This window comes from Podarcis gaigeae, assembly GCF_964106915.1.
Source record: "Podarcis gaigeae genome assembly, chromosome: 4".
Taxonomy (NCBI): Eukaryota; Metazoa; Chordata; class Lepidosauria; order Squamata; family Lacertidae; genus Podarcis; species Podarcis gaigeae.
This window is the reverse complement of record NC_139677.1, coordinates 14,651,013-14,669,191: the sequence shown is the minus strand read 5'-3', so window position 1 is coordinate 14,669,191 and position 18,179 is coordinate 14,651,013. Positions and strand designations below refer to the sequence as shown.

The following is an 18,179-nucleotide window of genomic DNA, read 5'->3' as shown; positions in this document are numbered from 1 at the left end:
ACCTTGTGAACAAACTATTCCTGCATAATCTTTCCCCAGATAACATGCCTGCCAGAACAGACATCAGCAAGCATTTAGAGAAATAGTATCTGCATATTTACATGGACCAGGATGGTTGGAAGTGAGCAACAATCACACTTCTCCTCAGCTTACGGGAAGCAGTAAATGTTTCCATTCTTAGTCAAAACGATTGAAGTCTTCATATTCTGAACCTAAAGACCACAAAACATCTCTGGCAAGCGACTGGGTGACTCTCATACGGCAGTATAGTGGTACCTCAGGTTACGTACTTAATTCGTTCTGGAGGTCCGTTCTTAACCTGAAACTGTTCTTAACCTGAAGCATCGCATTAGCTAATGGGGCTTCCTGCTGCTGCTCCGCCACCGGAGCACACTTTCTGACTCATCCTGAAGCAAAGTTCTTAACCTGAAGCACTATTTCTGGGTTAGCGGAGTCTGTAACCTGAAGCGTATGTAACCTGAAGTGTATGTAACCCGAGGTACCACTGTACAGAAATACCCATCTTGTATGGGTTTGAGTGCCAAGGTGGGAGATCTGCAATGGTTATTAGCAGCCCCAGAAGGCTGCTTTCTCTAACAGCGCCCCCCCCCCCCCGCCCCAGCATTCAAAATTTGCCAGGCACCAGGCTCATTTTGCAACCGGCTATCGGCCACTTGCGACCAACTGATGATGCCTCGGTGCCAGGATGGTTGGTGCTGACATCTCCACCACCTGGAGGTGCATGAGTGGGGAGCCTTGGATCTTGACCGTTTTCACGCACCAACAACACATCCTATAGAATTCTGCCTGTGATATTTTATCTGCACGATCAGAACGGATCTCAGGAACCCAAAAGTCGTCTTGAAAAATATGACTTTTGAGCCGTCAGGCCCCAAAATGGCAACTAGGCATTCTGTTTCGGTGACTATAACCCTGGTTTAAGGAGTCATTTGGCACCTAGCTTCTCCAAGTTTCTAACACCGTATCTCTCTCTCTCACACACACACACACATGCACACACGCACACAACTAATTACTATCTGCTGGGCAGAGAGGAAGACAGAAACAATAAATGTACAGTGGTCGCTCGGGTTGCGAACGTGATCCGTGCAGGAGGCATGTTCGCAACCCACAGTGTCCACAACCAACAGCGCCGTGTCTGCGCACACACGGGTTGCGATTCAGCCCTTCTGCACATGCACAAAGCGTGATTTAGTGTTTCTGTGCATGTGCAGAAACCCAGAAGTAACCTGTTCCGGTACTTCCGGGTTTCGGCTCATCTGTAACCCAAAAACGCATCTGAAGCATCTGTAACCTGAGGCATGACTGTACCTGCCTTTCCACCCTGCAGAATATAGTGTGGGTTTTTGGGGGGGGGGGGTGGAAATGAATTGCCTCAGTTGAACACCCTCACCCAAAGCACCACTTCCCAAATCTTCCATAGGCCCATATAGCCCTGCAACCTTCTTCTCACTGTGGCTGGCCAGATGAAACTATAAGTACAAAATTAGCTGTGGGGGATCCTAATCACATTCAGTCTGGCCTGGCTGAAATCTTGCTCCTTAAGGTAGGTCAGGGTTATTGTCCCCAGGATACTGCAGAGGAGTGGGGTGGGGTGGGGTGTGGACTGAAGCTGAGAAAGACAAGGCAGCCTGTCTAAAGTCACCTATTGAGTTGTTGGCAGGGGCAACATTTGAACCAAGGACCCCAATTCTCTTTGCCTCTACAAGGATGGAGTGGAGCCTAGCAACGAAAACAGGATCTAGAAGAAGAGAGCACTGCATAGTTACGGGAAAATATAAGTTTTTGTTCCTCCACTGTGTGTGTGTCTCAAAAGTCAGCTAATCCTGGCAGAAATTGAGCGAACAGCAGCTGGAACTTTTGTTAAAGTGAGAAGAGGGTTGAACCACAGAGCCTAGGACTTGCCGATCGGAAGGTTGCAGGTTCGAATCCCCGCGACGGGGTGAGCTCCCATTGTTCGGTCCCAGCTCCTGCCAACCTAGCAGTTCGAAAGCACATCAAAGTGCAAGTAGATAAATAGGTACCACTCCAGTGGGAAGGTAAACAGCGTTTCCGTGTGCTGCTCTGGTTCGCCAGAAGCAGCTTAGTCATGCTGGCCACATGACCCGGAAGCTGTCTGCTAACGAACGCCGGCTCCCTCGGCCTATAGAGCGAGATGAGCGCCACAACCCCAGAGTCATCCGTGACTGGACCTAATGGTCAGGGGTCCCTTTACCTTTTTATTCTAGGATAAGGGATGAAAGGTTACCTGAGATGTTTAAAATCAATACTTCTCACCTCTTTTAAGCACTCTGATTAAAGCCTGCTTTTACTTTAACCCAGGTGCTTAAAAGAGATGCATGAATTCATTTTATATTATAAAAGGGTAAGGAACAGCGAGGAAAAAAATATGTGACCTAAAGTCAAGGATGATAAAATTTAACAAGGACGATAAATTTAACATGGCATGTCACGTTACAGAAATTAATGCAAGTGATGGATATTTGTGACTCCAGCAACCAAACATCAGAAAGGTTTACTTTCCATCTCACAAAAGATCTGCTGTTGCCCAGTAATTACCAGCTCTGTTTATGGAAATTTCTGGGCACTTAGCCCACATTCCAGCACACCTAACTTCAAGCAGGATTGTGGCCCTTTTTCTTCATGTAAAGTGATATCCTTGCCTAAATCATCCTTATTCTAAATAAATCCACTCTGGTGCTGCGGTACAACAATATAAACCTAGCCCTTTTCTTTTAGACAGAAAGTTAAACTTATAGCCCAATCCTAATCAGGTCTACCCAGAACTAAGCCCTGTTGAGTCCAATAAGGTTTGCTCCTAGATAAGTGGAACTTGCTTTCTGAGTAGGCATGTATAAGAATGAGCTGTATGATTAGGAAATTTCTTGTTACAGGGTAAGATGGGAATGAATGGGATCCACACATGCCATGATTGTGAGATATTATTTTCAGTTAGATTTGATGTATTTCATATTCGTATCTTTTATATTTTCTTTCACTTCGGCAGAATTGTGTAATATCACAAACGTCTACACACAGAGAGATAGCTCTTCCATTTAAGCACGATTTCCCAGTTCCAAACCCTGGTTCACTTGGGACAAATAAATGACTGCACAATCCTAACCACGTCTACTCAGAAGTTAAGTCCAATTTAAACCAGTGGGGTTTACTTCCAGTTAGGTGGTGTTAAGAATTCAGCCTTAATTTAGATAACAATTCTAACGCCCACATCATTTTTCAGTGTACAAGAAGCTTGACAAATCCTACAATCTACTTACTGGTTTTCAAAAACTGTAGAAAAACAAATACTACTACTGAACACACAATACCTTTTGCTCCAGAATTATGATACTGAAATGCAAGCTACTCTAGAATAAACACAGACTGGGAGGGGAGGGAGGGGAGATTAAGTCAATGGGGAGAACACAATCCCCTGGTCACCTCGTGTCTCCAAGCACTGCTTCACGTCGATGAAGAGACACACTAGAAAGCAAATACTTCCCAAGATTTGCGGCCTCATGGCAGATCCATTTGTCTATTTATCTAATTCCTATCCCGCCAGAGGATCCCGGGACGGTATACAGGCGGAATGGCGGTCTGAACACCCCACATCTTAACAGCGCGTGGGTTTTTATTACGGCACTCTGCACATGCCCAGGGGTACCATTGGCGCTGGTTCTCATCTTCCGCAACTGAAGCGGAGGGGGGGAGGATGCAAAAATAAAAATAAATCAACAATTAATTAAGGCAGAGGAGCAACTCGATCATTTGCTGGAATGAGAAGGGGAAGCAAGAAAAAGAAAAATCTTTCCCAAGATTTGCGGCCCGATGGCAGATTCATTTGTCTATTTATCTAACTTATATCCCGCCCTCCGCCCGAAGATCCCAGGGCGGCATGCACGCAGAATGGCGCTCTAAACACCCCGCATCTTAACAACGCATGGGTTTTCATTTCGGCACTCTGCACGTGTCCATGGGTACCATTGGCGTTGGGTCTCATCTTCCGCAACTGAAGCGGGGGAGGATGCAAAAAAACCCAAAACAACCCCACCACCAATTAATTTGCTGGAATGAGAAGGGAAAAGGGGGTAAAAAAATAAGAAAACACAACACGAAAGGGATCCCCCCGCCGACCTACCAGAAGAAAAGCCGCGAGCAGAAGTTGGCACCGCGCAAAGGGTTGCGCTTCTCGTCCCGGGAAGGCAGCGCCTCCATCGCGCGCCGGGGAAGGAGCGCAGGGCGCCGCAGCAGCCGCAGGCGACGCCGATCGGCCGGGACCCGGCAACCCAGTGGCCCGGCAGCCGCGGCTTTGCCGGGAAAGAGCCTCCCCCGGCGGGGCAGGGCAGGACAGCCGCCGCCGCTTCCGGGAAACCCGACACCCTCGACCTGCAAGCCGCCCGGAGGGCCCTAGAGGGAGCTGCAGCCGCGCAGCTGCAGCTGGGGAAGGGAGGAGACAGGCAGGCAGGCGCGCGCCCGCGCGCTCCAAGATCTAATCGGTCTCCTTTCCAGTCCGCTCATCGCTCGCAGGGGATCCCGCCCCTGGGATCAGAATCCGAAGAGTCTTCCTTTGCACCAGCCACTAGCCGTAGCAATGAAATGAAATGTACAGAAGATAGAGGTAAAAACTCAACTGCAGACAATACCTTTGGGGGTTTACATCAATAATCAAATAATAGATTTAATATATATTCAAGATAGAGGTAAAAACTCAACTATAGACAATACCCCACTGACCACTTAACTGCTGTCTTCTCCATCGGCTGGGGAGCTTTTTCTGGGACGCTTGCGGGGTATGATAGCACCCTTTGTCGTTTGAGCATCTTTATCAAGATGCTAACAGATCTGCCTGCCTTTGATCAGTTGTGCTTCAAGGGAAGCTCACCAGTCCTCTGATTCTCTAATAGTTTCCAGCCCAGATAGATGTTAACCAAAGGATCTCACCATAGTCATCTCTTTGCAGGAGCAAAGAAGCACAGGAGAATCAGATACACCACAAGAGCATCTTGGATGGGATGGCTTTCAAAGAGGGCTAGACAATTGCATGGAGGAAAGGCCTATCAAAGGCAACTAGCCGTGATGGCAATGCTCAAAAGCACTTGCTGGAAGCCACAGACTCCCCCAACATATTTCACAAGGACCCCTTCGTTTCCTCTGCCCCAGTACCTGAGGGTCGTCATGTCTCTCCAGGCATTTGGCCAGAACAAAGTACAGTAGTACCTCTACTTACGGACTATATCTGTTCCAGGGTGCCGCTCGCACCCCGAAAAGTCCATAAGTAGAGCCCGAAAAGTCCATAAGGCGCTTCTGCGCCTGCACGTGACTCGATAGAGTGCTCCTGCGCATGTGCGAAGTGGCGAACCCGTAAGTAAACACTTCCAGGTTTGCCGCGTTTGTAACCTGAAAAAACACAACGTGAAGCAAACACAACTCGAGGTGTGACTGTATATCAGGAGTCAGCAAACTTACCGCGCCTCAGGCCGGTGTCTCCCGCGCCAATCGCGCGGAGGATGGGGAAGCGCGTGCCCATACGCGTGCGCACACACTATTTCCGGCTCACTTCCAGGTCGGAGGAGCACCGGAAATAGCTTGTGCGCATGTGCACGGGCCTCCTCCAACCCAGATGTGCACTGGAAATAACGTTTGCGCATGCACAAATAAGGCATGCACACAAGCTATTTCCAGTGCTCCTCTGACCTGGAAGGGGGAAGCCGCGCAGCGCCGGTAAGAGTGGGCAGCGGGTGATGGGGGTCGCTGAGGGCCGGATAAACAAGTTTACCGTATCTTTCGCTCTATAGGACACACCGGACCATAGGAGGGGAACAGGGGAAAAAAAAATCTTGTTCTCCCCCTCTAAAACAAGGTGCGTTCAAGGTGCATTCACCCAAAGCCTCTGGAGCGCAGCGGGAATCATAGAATCATAGAGTTGGAAGAGACCACAAGGGCCTGTGCTCTGGAGGCTTCAGGCGGCTACCTTGGAAGCCTGGAGAGCGAGAGGGATCGGTGCGCACTGACCCCTCTCGCTCTCCAGGCTTCAGTGAAGGAAACCCGAAGCCTCTGGAGCGCGGCAGGAGTTCCCTCTGGGCTCCGAAGGCTTCAGGTTCCTTTTGACCTGCTGCCCTGCAGAGGCTTTGCGCAGCGCTCTGTCTCCCTGTTCTGGCTTTGGGCTTAGCCGCGCAGCCTGCATTCACTCTATAGGACGCACACACATTTCCTCTTAATTTTTGGAGGGGGGAAAAGTGTGTCCTATAGAGTGAAAAATATGGTATGTTGGGGAAAAGCTCCCTCCCTGCAAAGAAAATGGAGCAATCAGCAGGCGCCTGGCTCCCAGCCATATTAGTACCAGTCTGGCGCATGAGGATGGGGGACATGGGAAGTAAGCATTCCAATAGTATAGTGTACTCAATTGACACTTACGCCTACTTGAACTCTGAGCCTTTCACCCCTTGTTCTGGTCTGCCTCTCTCCTAAGGAAGATGCAAGCTCTTGCTGATGGAAGTCACTGCTGGGGAGAGTGATTCCTGTGATTCCCAAATGTTTCAGAAGCATCTTTTCGTTCCTTTAGCTGCTTGATATAATCGTAGCATGGCAGAATTGGAAGGGATCGTAAGGGTCATCTAGTCCAACCCCCGGCAATGCAAGGATCCTGCCCACAGCCAGCCCTGGCTGGGCTCCAAACTCCAGCCTTCTGGTTACCACTGCAATTCTGCATAGTGTGGAGAAAGGGGAGAGAGAAATGTGATGCTTACACTCTCGTAACACTGATATGAAATCCACACCATGCAGCCCTTTAAATAAGTAAATTCTAAAGGGCTGTCACATGGAGAATGGAGCAAGCTTGTTTTCTCCTGCTCCAGAGTCCCTTTAGGCCTAAAGTAATGACTCTCCATCCTTGGAGGTTTTTCAGCAGCGCTTGGATGGCCATCGGCCATGGATCATCTTGTTGAGATTCCTGTATTGCAGGGGGTTGGACTAGATGACCCTTGGGGTCCCAACTCTACAATTCTATGATTGTTGTTGTTTAGTCGTTTAGTCGTGTCCGACTCTTCATGACCCCATGGACCAGAGCACGCCAGGCACTTCTGTCTTCCACTGCCTCCCGCAGTTTGGTCAGACTCATGTTTGTAGCTTCGAAGACGCTATCCAACCATCTCGTCCTCTGTCGTCCCCTTCTCCTTGTGCCCTCCATCTTTCCCAACATCAGGGTCTTTTCCAGGGAGTCTTCTCTTCTCATGAGGTGGCCAAAGTATTGGAGCCTCAGCTTCACGATCTGTCCTTCCAGTGAGCACTCAGGGCTGATTTCCTTAAGAATGGATAGGTTTGATCTTCTTGCAGTCCATGGGACTCGCAAGAGTCTCCTCCAGCACCATAATTCAAAAGCATCAATTCTTCGGCGATCTGCCTTCTTTATGGTCCAGCTCTCACTTCCATACATCACTACTGGATTCTATTTTATGATGCTATGTTTTAAAGAGCATCCAATGCACCTTTAAAGCACATCACTTCCCCAAAAATGATTTGTGCCAGATGGAAACCCAGCCGGATGGGCGGGGTACAAATAATAAATTACTATTACTATTGTGGCTTCCCTCTCACAGACCAACAGTCACCAGAACCCCTAACAAACTACAATTCTCAGGATCATTTTGGGGGAAGAGAACTGGTTTTTGGAACAGAGATGGAGAACCTGCAGTTTGCTCACCTCCATTTCCTAGGAACCGGGAATGGGAAGCTCAAATGCTTCTAACAGTATGGTTACAGGGAGGAGCATGTATAAAATATTGAATGTACAGTGGTACCTCAGGTTACAGATGCTTCAGGTTACATACACTTCAGGTTACAGACTCCACTAACCCAGAAATAGTACCTCGGGCTAAGAACTTTGCTTCAGGATGAGAACAGAAATCGTGCTCCAGCGGCGCAGTGGCAGCAGGAGGCCCCATTAGCTAAAGTGGTGCTTCAGGTTAAGAACAGTTTCAGGTTCAGAACAGACCTCCGGAACAAATTAAGTTCCTAACCCGAGGTACCACTGTACCTGTATCAGAATTATTAAAGGAATGTCAAGGAGGGAGGGAGGGGGAAAGAGAGATTGTGGAAGTCTGGTGGTGGGTGATGATTGGATGAGGATTTGAAAGGGAGTTTGAATGCGAGTCAGTCGAGAGCAGTGGGTTCTGGAAGGGGGGGTTGGGCAACTACTGTATTCAGTTTAGGATCAGTAGTCTAGTCGTCATTTTTGTAATAAAGCAGCATATAAGATAAAGAGAATTTGAGGCCTTAAGCTCAGGTACACACGTCATTTAGTGAATCCTCCATACAGCCTCCTTTAGTGAGGGTGCAGTACCCAGGATCTGGACCAAACATTGATATTTTTTGCTCTTTTCTAGTTTCATAGGTTAAGATCTGGGTCTAATGATATAATAGGGGTGGGGGCTTTTTAAATAGTGGGGGCTGCCACACACTCCTTTTCTTCTTTAAAAAAATAATAATTTCCCCTCATTTTCAAAAGCACATGCATGATCTCTTCTGATTCTTCAGTTACATTTGTTGTGTTATATGCAGTATAAGGTTGGGAAGAAATGGGGGGGGGGTGTAAATCTCTGGGTTTCTGTGCGGCAGCACAGAAGGATCACAGGATCCTTCCTTAGTTTTAAAATTATTAACACCTTACGTTGTTTTTACCATTTTAAAGTAATTATTTTATATTTTTCACGTTTCACATTATTGTTAATTCTACCTTTAATAGTATACTTAATGTATTACTTTTTGTATTTGTTTTCTTTTTATTATTATTTTATTTTGACAAAGTAATAATAAGTAATAATAAAAATGTGCACCCCACCCCTGAGACTATTCCATTGTAACTATTTAACCTCTTACGATGGTTTGACCCCTTTCCGTTTTAACAGTACAACTTCTACAAACGCCTTCCATATCTCCTCAAAATCATTTCTCATGCATATTCCCCGTCTTTCCTTAATGGCACATTAATTTATTATTAATAGCTATATCCTATACCATTCTTCCATTTTATATTCCTCTTGCCCCTTCTAATGTGTTCTATCGTGTTTTATGTGCTCTGTTTTCTTCCTACCTTCTCAACCAGTTATTGACCTTAATCAATATAGATCTATATATCCTCTGGGTTTACATCGTGATTCACAGTGGTAGAGGGCAGCTTGCTCCCGAGAAAGCATGGATCAAACTGGGCTGCGATGGTCCCCAGGCCAGGGATTGTTGCAAAGTCGGGCTTTCTGGTGCAGAAAAAACAGCCCAGGATGATTTGGCGCTCTGGTTCAATGAAGCTGCTTTTACACACTCACAAAATCGGGACTCGGTACGATTTGGGACTTGGAATGGAGAAATGCGCTTGGAAGTGTTTGGCAATGCTTGAAGCAACTCATCAAGAAAAGAAAAGAATTGCTGGCGAAGTAGCTAGCATCACCTAAGTAAGCTCCTTGCAAACTTTGTGCAAGCAATTGGGGAGTCCTGCTCAGTTACCTGGATGCAACAGCAATTAGCGAGGTCCCGTTTGCAATATCTAAACAACCGGCTTGCAATATTAAGCCCCCTTAGCCAGTGGCGTAACATGGGTTGTCAGCACCCGGGGCAAGGCAAGTAATTTGTGCCCCCTAACCCGTGGATTTGCGCCCCCTAACCCTAACCCCCAGATGTTGCGCCCGATGCGGACGGCCCCCCCTGCACCCCCCACGCTACGCCACTGCCCTTAGCCAGTGTTCGTAGGGCTGGATGAAAACAGTTTAAGTGTGTTTTAAGTGCAATATGCAATGTGACACTAGATGGCAATGGTGAGCCTCATGGAAAATTCAATGTATTTTTAAAAACCGCTTTTTTAAAAAGCATTTTCAGAGCGGTTTTATATATATATATATATATGTGTGTGTGTGTAGATTCCATCTGGGAACTCAAGGCTGTTTTAGGGGGAAATCGGCAGTTCCATCCAGCCACTGTGACAAAAATTAGGCAGTGTGCAAACAATGTGCACGTCCAGACTTCAAGCAGTGTTGAAAACGCAGTGAGGTATGTTAAGAAAGCCTGATCACTGTTTTTTTTTTTGTGTGTGTGTGTGTGTGTGTGTGTGTGTGTGTAAAGCCTGATGGAACGGCTGCTATCGAGAAACTATTGGAGAGTTTTCTTTGACTTTTAGAGGGCATGAGTGTGTGTGTGTGTGTGTGTGTGTGTGTGTGTGTGTAAGCATAGGGACATGGGTGGCGCAAACAAACAATTTTTTTTAAAAAAAAAAGCCACATGAGTCGGCAGAATCATAAGATGGTCGAGCAAAATCAGACAAGAGCAAAGCATGTAGGAAGGGCAGCTGAGTGACTTTTCAATGCCAAAAAGAGCATCATTGCCAAGAGTGATACACGGACGAGAGAAAATAAACAGGAGCTAGCATCTCCCTGATAAAATTTATCTGTGTGGTAGAAGTAGATTGGAAACTCTTTTTTCAGGACACGTCCTCGTTTGCATGGGTCTGTAAAATGAGAGTCGTCATAGCCATCCACAGTTAAAAGCAGACGTCGGCCCTTGTCTCCTCTTTTCTGCTCTGCAAAATATGGCAACACAACTCATGGCAGAATCGTTTTTATCAAACGGATCCTAAAATAACCTGAGAGCAGCCGTACTGATCTCGGAGCAGAAAAGGGCCTCAGACAGCTATCACACCCCTGTTATTTCTCCCAATAATTTGAATTGGGAATGTTTTTATTTCAATGTTGTGCCGTTGGCTTTGTAAACCTACTTCGGGATTAATTGCTATTTAAATTAGTAAATAATTTGAAAATGAGTGCATATTCTGCCCAATAATGAACCGTTTAATCGTGAGCATCAAGAAGCACCCATTACCTTTGTAGGATGTAAGGTAACCATTCCTTGTATTATATTGTAAACAGCCCTGTGATCTTTGGATGAAGGACGTTATAGAAATTATTATTATTATTATTATTATTGTTGTTGTTGTTGTTGTTGTTGTTGTTGTTGTTATTATTATTATTCCTGCCCCAGACACCTGTATCAGCTAACAAACACATTAGCAGGGAGCAGTATAGAAGCTCATTTTTGCTGAGGCTGCTCAAGGGTTGGTACAGCTGAGACTTTTGACCAACCTGTAGATCTAAAGGCTCTGATGTCCCAACCCAATCCCATCCTCCTTATACCTCTCTCATCAGTAGCACCTTTTTCTGCCGGTGGAGAGGTAACTGCACTGCTTCCTAGCATCACCTTAGTGCCGCTGCAACCATCAACACCTGGGGATTATAAAGAAAGGTCAAAGAAACCCCGTTGTAATGGGAATTGGGGTTGCTTGTGCGTAAATTCCAAACTGCTCCGAGCTGGTTGTATAGCTGGACCTTTCTCCTGTTTGACAGCCCTAACAGCGCGACTGTCTCAGTCACTGGCAGCATCCGTCAGTGGGCGTTTCCTAAACTTTTTCCAACATAAGAATTCCTTAACAGAAAATCTGCGCCTCGCTTCTCTGCGCGGAAGCCTTCTGCACAGAGTGGGTGTGCCAAGGGGTGGTCCTGCGCTCTCCTCACTGATCTCAATGGAAGAGTCTCGGAGCCTCCCCTCCGAAGTACTCTCAGCCTCTCCTTTCTTCCTGGTGTCACCTTGGTTTCCTTCCCCAGCGGAAGCTCTCTCTCTCTCCTTGCTGGTTCCCTCTCCGGCATCATTAGGGAGCCTTACCTCTCCACTCGGCTCCAATGTCAGTTCCCTGACACTCGTGATTTTGGCTCCTTTCCAACACATACACAATTGCACATCTCGACTTTGCAGCCAGTGTTTTTCATAGGAATCTGCATGTTTCAGCAATCGTCTGAGCACTTAACACGGATCCTTACAATATCTGGCAAGTACCATGGCCTAAAGTGTTACTTGGAGGTAATGATACACCCAATTTATGAATTTACAATCACCCAATATAGTGAAAAAATGTGTATTTGTTTCTTTTGGACCAGAATGCTTTTATATAGGGAATGAGGACTAGAATAGAAAGGGACAGGGAGTTTCAAAGCAAATACAGTGGAACTTCGGGTTGCGAACGTGATTCATGCAGGAGGCACGTTCGCAACCCGCACCATTCGCAACCCACAGCGCCACATCTGCGCACATGTGGGTTGCAATTCGGCGCTTCTGCGCATGCGCAAATTTAGCGCTTCTGTGCACATGCGAGTGCCGAAACCCAGAAGTAACCCATTCTGGTATTTCTGGGTTCGCCGTGGTGCGCAACCCGAAATCGCGTAACCGGAAGCATCTGTAACCTGAGGTACCACTGTAGAAGATTGCACAGTTTTGTTCAGTAAAGTTCAGTAATGCTTGAAGCAACTCAAATGTGACTGAGCAAGAGTACATCCTTTTTTCAAACAAATCCTTTCTGTATTGGGTGTGAGTTGCTTCTGATCGGTACGTGGCAGCTGCTTTGTAATGCATGTTCTCCATCAGTAGGTGTCGCTGTAGTGCTGCTTATAAGGTAATAACACAACAGCACCACCCGGTGCCCGAAATCGAAACAGACCTACCATGAATTATAGTTGGTCTTGTATCACTGGTATCCTTGCAGAAAGCTCTTTGTGCAACTTGCACAGTACACAACGTCTGCATTAATTGAAAGCCCCTGCGGATACAAACAGCATTTGGGTCAGACTGTTTTTGTTTTTGCTAAATGTAGCAGGACAAAGCTGTCCCCCTGCAAACTGAAGACCACATAGTTCATCCTAGTTACCTCAGGCAGAAGAAAAACTGGAAATTGCTGGCCGCAATAAAGAACAGCCATGGGAGACACCCAGCAGTTGCTAAGAATCCACTGTCTATTTTCCTTATTCCTCCGGAATGCCGTCTATTGCTTGCCATCATCTGTAAAGGAAACAGGAGATGCAATCATAGTCCACTCACAAGGGCGTTACAGGGGCACAATAACCTGTAACCCCCCTCCCCAAGGCAGCCAATGTGAAGGCTATGAACACAAAACACACACAACCTCTGACAATCATTTGCCACTTAGAGGGCAGTCCGATGGCAAGATCCTCAGAGATTGAGACCTTAGGCTCAGTCGTCATTAAGTCCCCAACCCTGGCTCAGCCAAAGACATGCCAGCGTAACTTGCTTAGCCCCCTGAGGATCGGGGGGGGGGGGGACTTAGGCTGGATCCTAAGCCTGCTCAGATTTTGTTTTTTTTTAAACTTTTTATTTATACTTTTCAAGTTTATACATTTCATTAGTTTTACAATCTTAGATTTCAAAGTTTGACTTCCTTCCCCCTCTTTCTGTGATTCCTTAAATTTATTTTTTAATATCTTCTGCATATCCAAATTCATTTAATTATCTACTTTAAATAAATACGCTTATGAAACTGCCGGTTATTACAATAATCCTGCTAATGTTTTTATCTGTTTGCAGTTTATCTGTAAATAGTCAATAAACCATTCCCATTCTTTTATAAAATAGACTGGACTCTTATGTCAGGTTACTGCTAACAGGCTATCCAGGAGCAAAGGTCCTGCTGGTGGGCGACCTAAACGCAAGGTTAGGTCCTGATGACCCCAGTTTAGAAACCAAATACAGGGAAAGAAATAGGGTACCCTGACGACTTTGGTCCGGAGGCTTTACAACTACCAAGGCAGTCGAAGGATCAGCATTCAAATTTTGCTGGAGCCTGCCTCCTCAAATTTTCTAGGCAGCTAAGTCTTCACATCCTAAATGGTTGCACCAGGGGCGACATCCCCGGGGAATATACATTCATGTCTGGGGTAAGATCCAGCACAATTGATTATATGTTGGCGGACAGCGAATTGCTAACAAAAATAGTGAATTTAAAAGTGCTCCCATTCATTGAGGGGGACCACTTCCCTTTGCACCTCCAGGTGTCCGTTAAATGAGTCACCCTTCCTGAGAACAGTATACCCTGCAGAGATCACCGCATTAGAGCAACCTGGTTGTCAAGTCAAATGGACCACTGCACTGAAGAACTGAAGAAGATTCTAACCTCTGAAAAGCTCCATACAATTTTAACTGGCTTTGGGAATAATCCTAGGCCTGAGGACCCAGTTTCCAAGTATGAGAGCCTGCTCCAACAATTAAAACCCTATCTTTTTAATACCACAGAGAAAAGAACCAACTAAACCAATAACATCAAATAAACCCTGGTTTGATTACATCTGCTTTGAGGCAAAGAAAACCCTGCAAAATGCTTACAAAGCCGCCCTGACAGCCGAAAATTCTGTAAGACACCAAGCCTATCTTGCCATCCGTGCCCTAAAAAAAGAGTACCGTATTTTTCGCCCCATAGGACGCACCGGCCCATAGGACGCACCTAGTTTTTTTTGGGGGGGAAATAAAGGAAAAAAACCAGGTCGGGGAATCTAAACCAGGTCGGGGAACAGCGGGATGGCGGTGCTCTGCCTCCCCGCTGTCCCCCGAGCTTGTGGGGCTGGCGCTGGCGAGAAGCGCGCTTCTCCCCAGCGCCAGCCTCCAAACCAGGTTGGGGAACAACGGGATGGGGGCGCTCTGCCTCCCCGCTGTCCCCCGAGCTTGTGGGGCTGCCCGATATCTGCACGAAGCCTGGGGTGCGCTGTGCAGTGCGCCCCAGGCTTCGGGATGCAGGCTGCTATCCGCAAGCTGTGGGAGAGCTGCACAACTTCGCGCCGGGCTCCCAAGGCTTGCGGAGAGCTTCCCAAAGCCTGGAGAGTGAGAGGGGTCGGTGCGCACCAACCCCTCTCGCTCTCCAGGCTTCAGCGAAAGCCTGCATTTGCCTGATAGGATGCACACACATTTACCCTGCATTTTTGGAGGGGGAATAGTGCGTCCTATAGGGCGAAAAATACGGTATATTCTCCAGGTAAGTTTCGCCATTTCTGCATGTTCCCTAAGCCTGCTCAGATTGGTCATGTGACCTGGCAACCCGGCTTAAAACACTATTTTGTTTTCCCTCTTGCCAGGCAGAGCAGCACATGGTGTACTTTACACTGGCGTAACTTACAGTGGCTTCCTCTATGCCAGCTTCTTGTGCATAGAATTGTTCCCTTGGGATGTAAAGTTTCTTACAGTTTTTTTTATAAAACTCCAATATACCCTTTGCTGTTGGCAGAGTTTCTATTGTGCATAACACTGGGCTCTGGAATCCAGCCTTTTAAGTATTTGGAGAGGCTTCTTTTGTGGCTGTTGTTAATCCTAAGGGTTTAATATTTCCTTATAGGAAGGGCCAGTCTTTGTTGGAAGGCGCACCCAAAACATGCAGGCGGTGTCCTTAATAGCTTTTTGTCTGAATACTCTTGGCAGAGCAAGGCTGAACGGAGCGAAAGATGCAAACTCGGCCATCACCATGGCTCAGCAACATTGATAGTAAACACTTAGCAATTTCAGATTGCTGTCAGTTGTGAAAAGAAGACGTCTGTGTAATGGGCTGTCTGCTTGTGAGTGAATGCAGTTTTTACTACAGATGTGACCAGTCAAATCAAACACAGCCAACCAACCAAATATGATAGATTTTCCATTTATGCAGCCTTATGGGTGTAGGCAGGGCGGGGGGGGGGGGCAGCTGTGTCCCCCCAAATCAAGTAAATAAAAATACTTAACTAAAAGTAGAAATAATGAGAATATCTGAAATTGAAATGCTCGCTGAGGTCACTTGGATGATTTTGTGGTGCATTCTAGCGGTGCAACTGGCAACCCAACTCAGTGATAGGCGTGGCTTCTGCAAACTGACCTATTGCATGGCAGGTAGCTCAGTTCTGGAACAGGACAGGTGTCTGTCCTGTCGCCCCACCGCGCCATAAATCCTGGCTATGCCCATGTGCTACCTGCCTGTGACATGGCGGGTCAACACAGATGATGGCTGGTGGCTTCGGTTCAGTTTGGTGAGTCCCAAGCTGTATGCTCTCCTACTGTGTGCCAAACAATATCAGAAGTGAACTTTTGACTCTGCTACCCTCATGCCTTAGAGAGATTACATTTTTGCCTGCATTTCTCACCTTGTGCCTGCAAGCGTGACCGTTTTTGTGTCCGAATTGCGTGGGGAAATCTCTCTCCCATGCTCAGATTTAGCGATGATAAGAGAAGTGCTGACAGCTGGTCACAGCCAATTAAAGGCTTCATTGCGCTTAGAGGCTAACCTCCCCTCTGTCGAATTACAGATTTGGCATAGGACATTTAATTACTGGCTTCGCCTAAATTTAAACCCCACTGGCCTACTACTCTTAGTATCGCAAGACTGTCATGAGAGTGCTTGGACTAAAATTGTCAACCAAAAGCTTTACTTTTCTGATTTATCCCTACAACATTTACTAACACTGGGCTTCAGTAAAGCAAATAATTTACAGTGGTACCTTGGGTTACATACGCTTCAGGTTACAACCGCTTCAGGTTACAGACTCTGCTAACCCAGAAATATTACCTCGGGTTAAGAACTTTGCTTCAGGATGAGAACAGAAATTGTGTTCCGGCGACACGGCAGCAGCGGGAAGCCCCATTAGCTAAAGTGGTGCTTCAGGTTAAGAACAGTTTCAGGTTAAGAACGGACCTCCGGAATGAATTAAATACTTAACCGGAGGTACCACTGTACTTATAGGGACGTGGGTGGCGCTGTGGGTTAAACCACAGAGCCTAGGACTTGCTGATCAGAAGGTCGGCGGTTCGAATCCCTGCGACAGGGTGAGCTCCCATTGCTCGGTCCCTGCTCCTGCCAACCTAGCAGTTCGAAAGCATGTCAAAGTGCAAGTAGATAAATAGGTACCGCTCCAGTGAGAAGGTAAACTGCGTTTCCGTGCGCTGCTCTGGTTCGCCAGAAGCGGCTTAATCATGCTGGCCACTTGACCCGGAAGCTGTACGCCGGCTCCCTCGGCCAATAAAGCGAGATGAGCGCCGCAACCCCAGAGTCATCCGCGACTGGACCTAATGGTCAGGGGTCCCTTTACCTTTACCTTTTACCACTGTACTTAGACAAGGCCTATATGATATCGAGCAGCAGAATAATCCAAAATACAGACGCGCTTTCACTTTCGCAAGATTGAATATGCTGCCTTCAGCTGGACTTGAGGGTTGATTTCAAAAAAAATCCACTGGAAAAACAGTTACCGTATGTCCATGTGAAGATGGCAGTATTGAGTCAGTGGCTCATGTGTTTCTAGCTTGCACTCTTTATAAAGATTTGAGGAGTGAGGTTATGACCTATGACCTCTCTATTACTGTCCATGCCGGGTTGCTCAACCACTGCTACTGTGTCCTTTCTTTTAGCAAATCAAGATGATCCGGTGACAGCAAAACCTGGAATGGTTTTAGCGGGGGTAATTAGAATAAGATCTATTATTTGATTATTGATGTAAACCCCCAAAATGTAGTTTAGTTTTTACTGCTATCTTCAGTACATTTTATTTATTTTATTGCTATGCCTAGTGGCTGATGCAAATAAAGATTCTTCTTCTTCTTCAATTAAAGGCTTAACAGAAGCAGATTGGAGAACATTATGGAGGCTTCCAGTTCCATTGGGGCTGCCGGTTTGTTGCTAGGATATAAAGTGCCGACTTTTCAGCTGCTGTAATTGGAATGGAAATCTTTGCTTTTTGCAGTGAAGGGGATTGTGTCATGAACATTCCCATGGCTTTAATTGCGGGGGGGGGGGGGGGGCGACCTGTTGCAGACTACAGACATCATGGGTCCTACAGTGTATGGGATGTTAGGGGAAGAGTAGCATCTTCTGGGGTAGTTTGTCCACCTTTGGTCCCCACCCTGCACTCAGATCTCACCTGTGGCTCCTGGAAGCTGTCAGCATGTGACGCCGGCTGCACCCTGGGAAACAGCTTCGACTGGCCGGCTAAACCAGGTGTGGGTAGCTGATGGGTCTCAAACCTCGGTGAGTTAGGGACTTCCCCTGCATGCAAAGACAGGCTCTGGAAGACTGAGCAGGCGAGACCTAGAGTGGGTCTAACGGCCAAGAAGGCAGCTTCTGCACGTGCCGTAGAGGGAAGTGAAGGTTCATCAACCTGGGAAGGTAGCCCATCTTCTTCTTGTTGTTTAGTTGTTTAGTCGTGTCCGACTCTTCGTGACCCCCTGGACCAGAGCATGCCAGGCACTCCTGTCTTCCACTGCCTCCTGCAGTTTGGTCAAACTCATGCTGGTAGCTTTGAGAACACTGTCCAACCATCTCATCCTCTGTC

General features: G+C 46.9%; 2 protein-coding genes across 4 annotated transcripts in view; one reads left to right on the top strand and one right to left on the bottom strand.

Moving 5' to 3' along the window:
• Positions 1–6,719, bottom strand: part of ABCC4 (ATP binding cassette subfamily C member 4 (PEL blood group)) — a 147,607-nt gene extending 140,888 nt beyond the window's left edge. The window contains exon 1 of one of the 3 annotated variants that reach the window (XR_014563384.1): positions 4,160–4,398. Coding sequence is in view for 1 of the 3 variants with exons in the window: in XM_083735199.1 (XP_083591325.1) it covers positions 4,160–4,236 (77 nt within the window). In the remaining 2 variants the exon portion in view is untranslated. Of the gene's footprint in view, positions 1–4,159; positions 4,454–6,441 lie in introns of those variants that run through there. The other 2 variants (XM_083735200.1, XM_083735199.1) reach the window with 2 other exon arrangements.
• The window catches only part of CLDN10 (claudin 10), an 89,605-nt gene continuing 75,918 nt past the window's right edge, over positions 4,493–18,179 (top strand). The window contains exon 1 of the mRNA XM_083735380.1: positions 4,493–4,639. Within this exon, the coding sequence (XP_083591506.1) occupies positions 4,618–4,639 (22 nt within the window). The 5' untranslated portion in view covers positions 4,493–4,617. The remainder of the gene's footprint in view (positions 4,640–18,179) is intronic.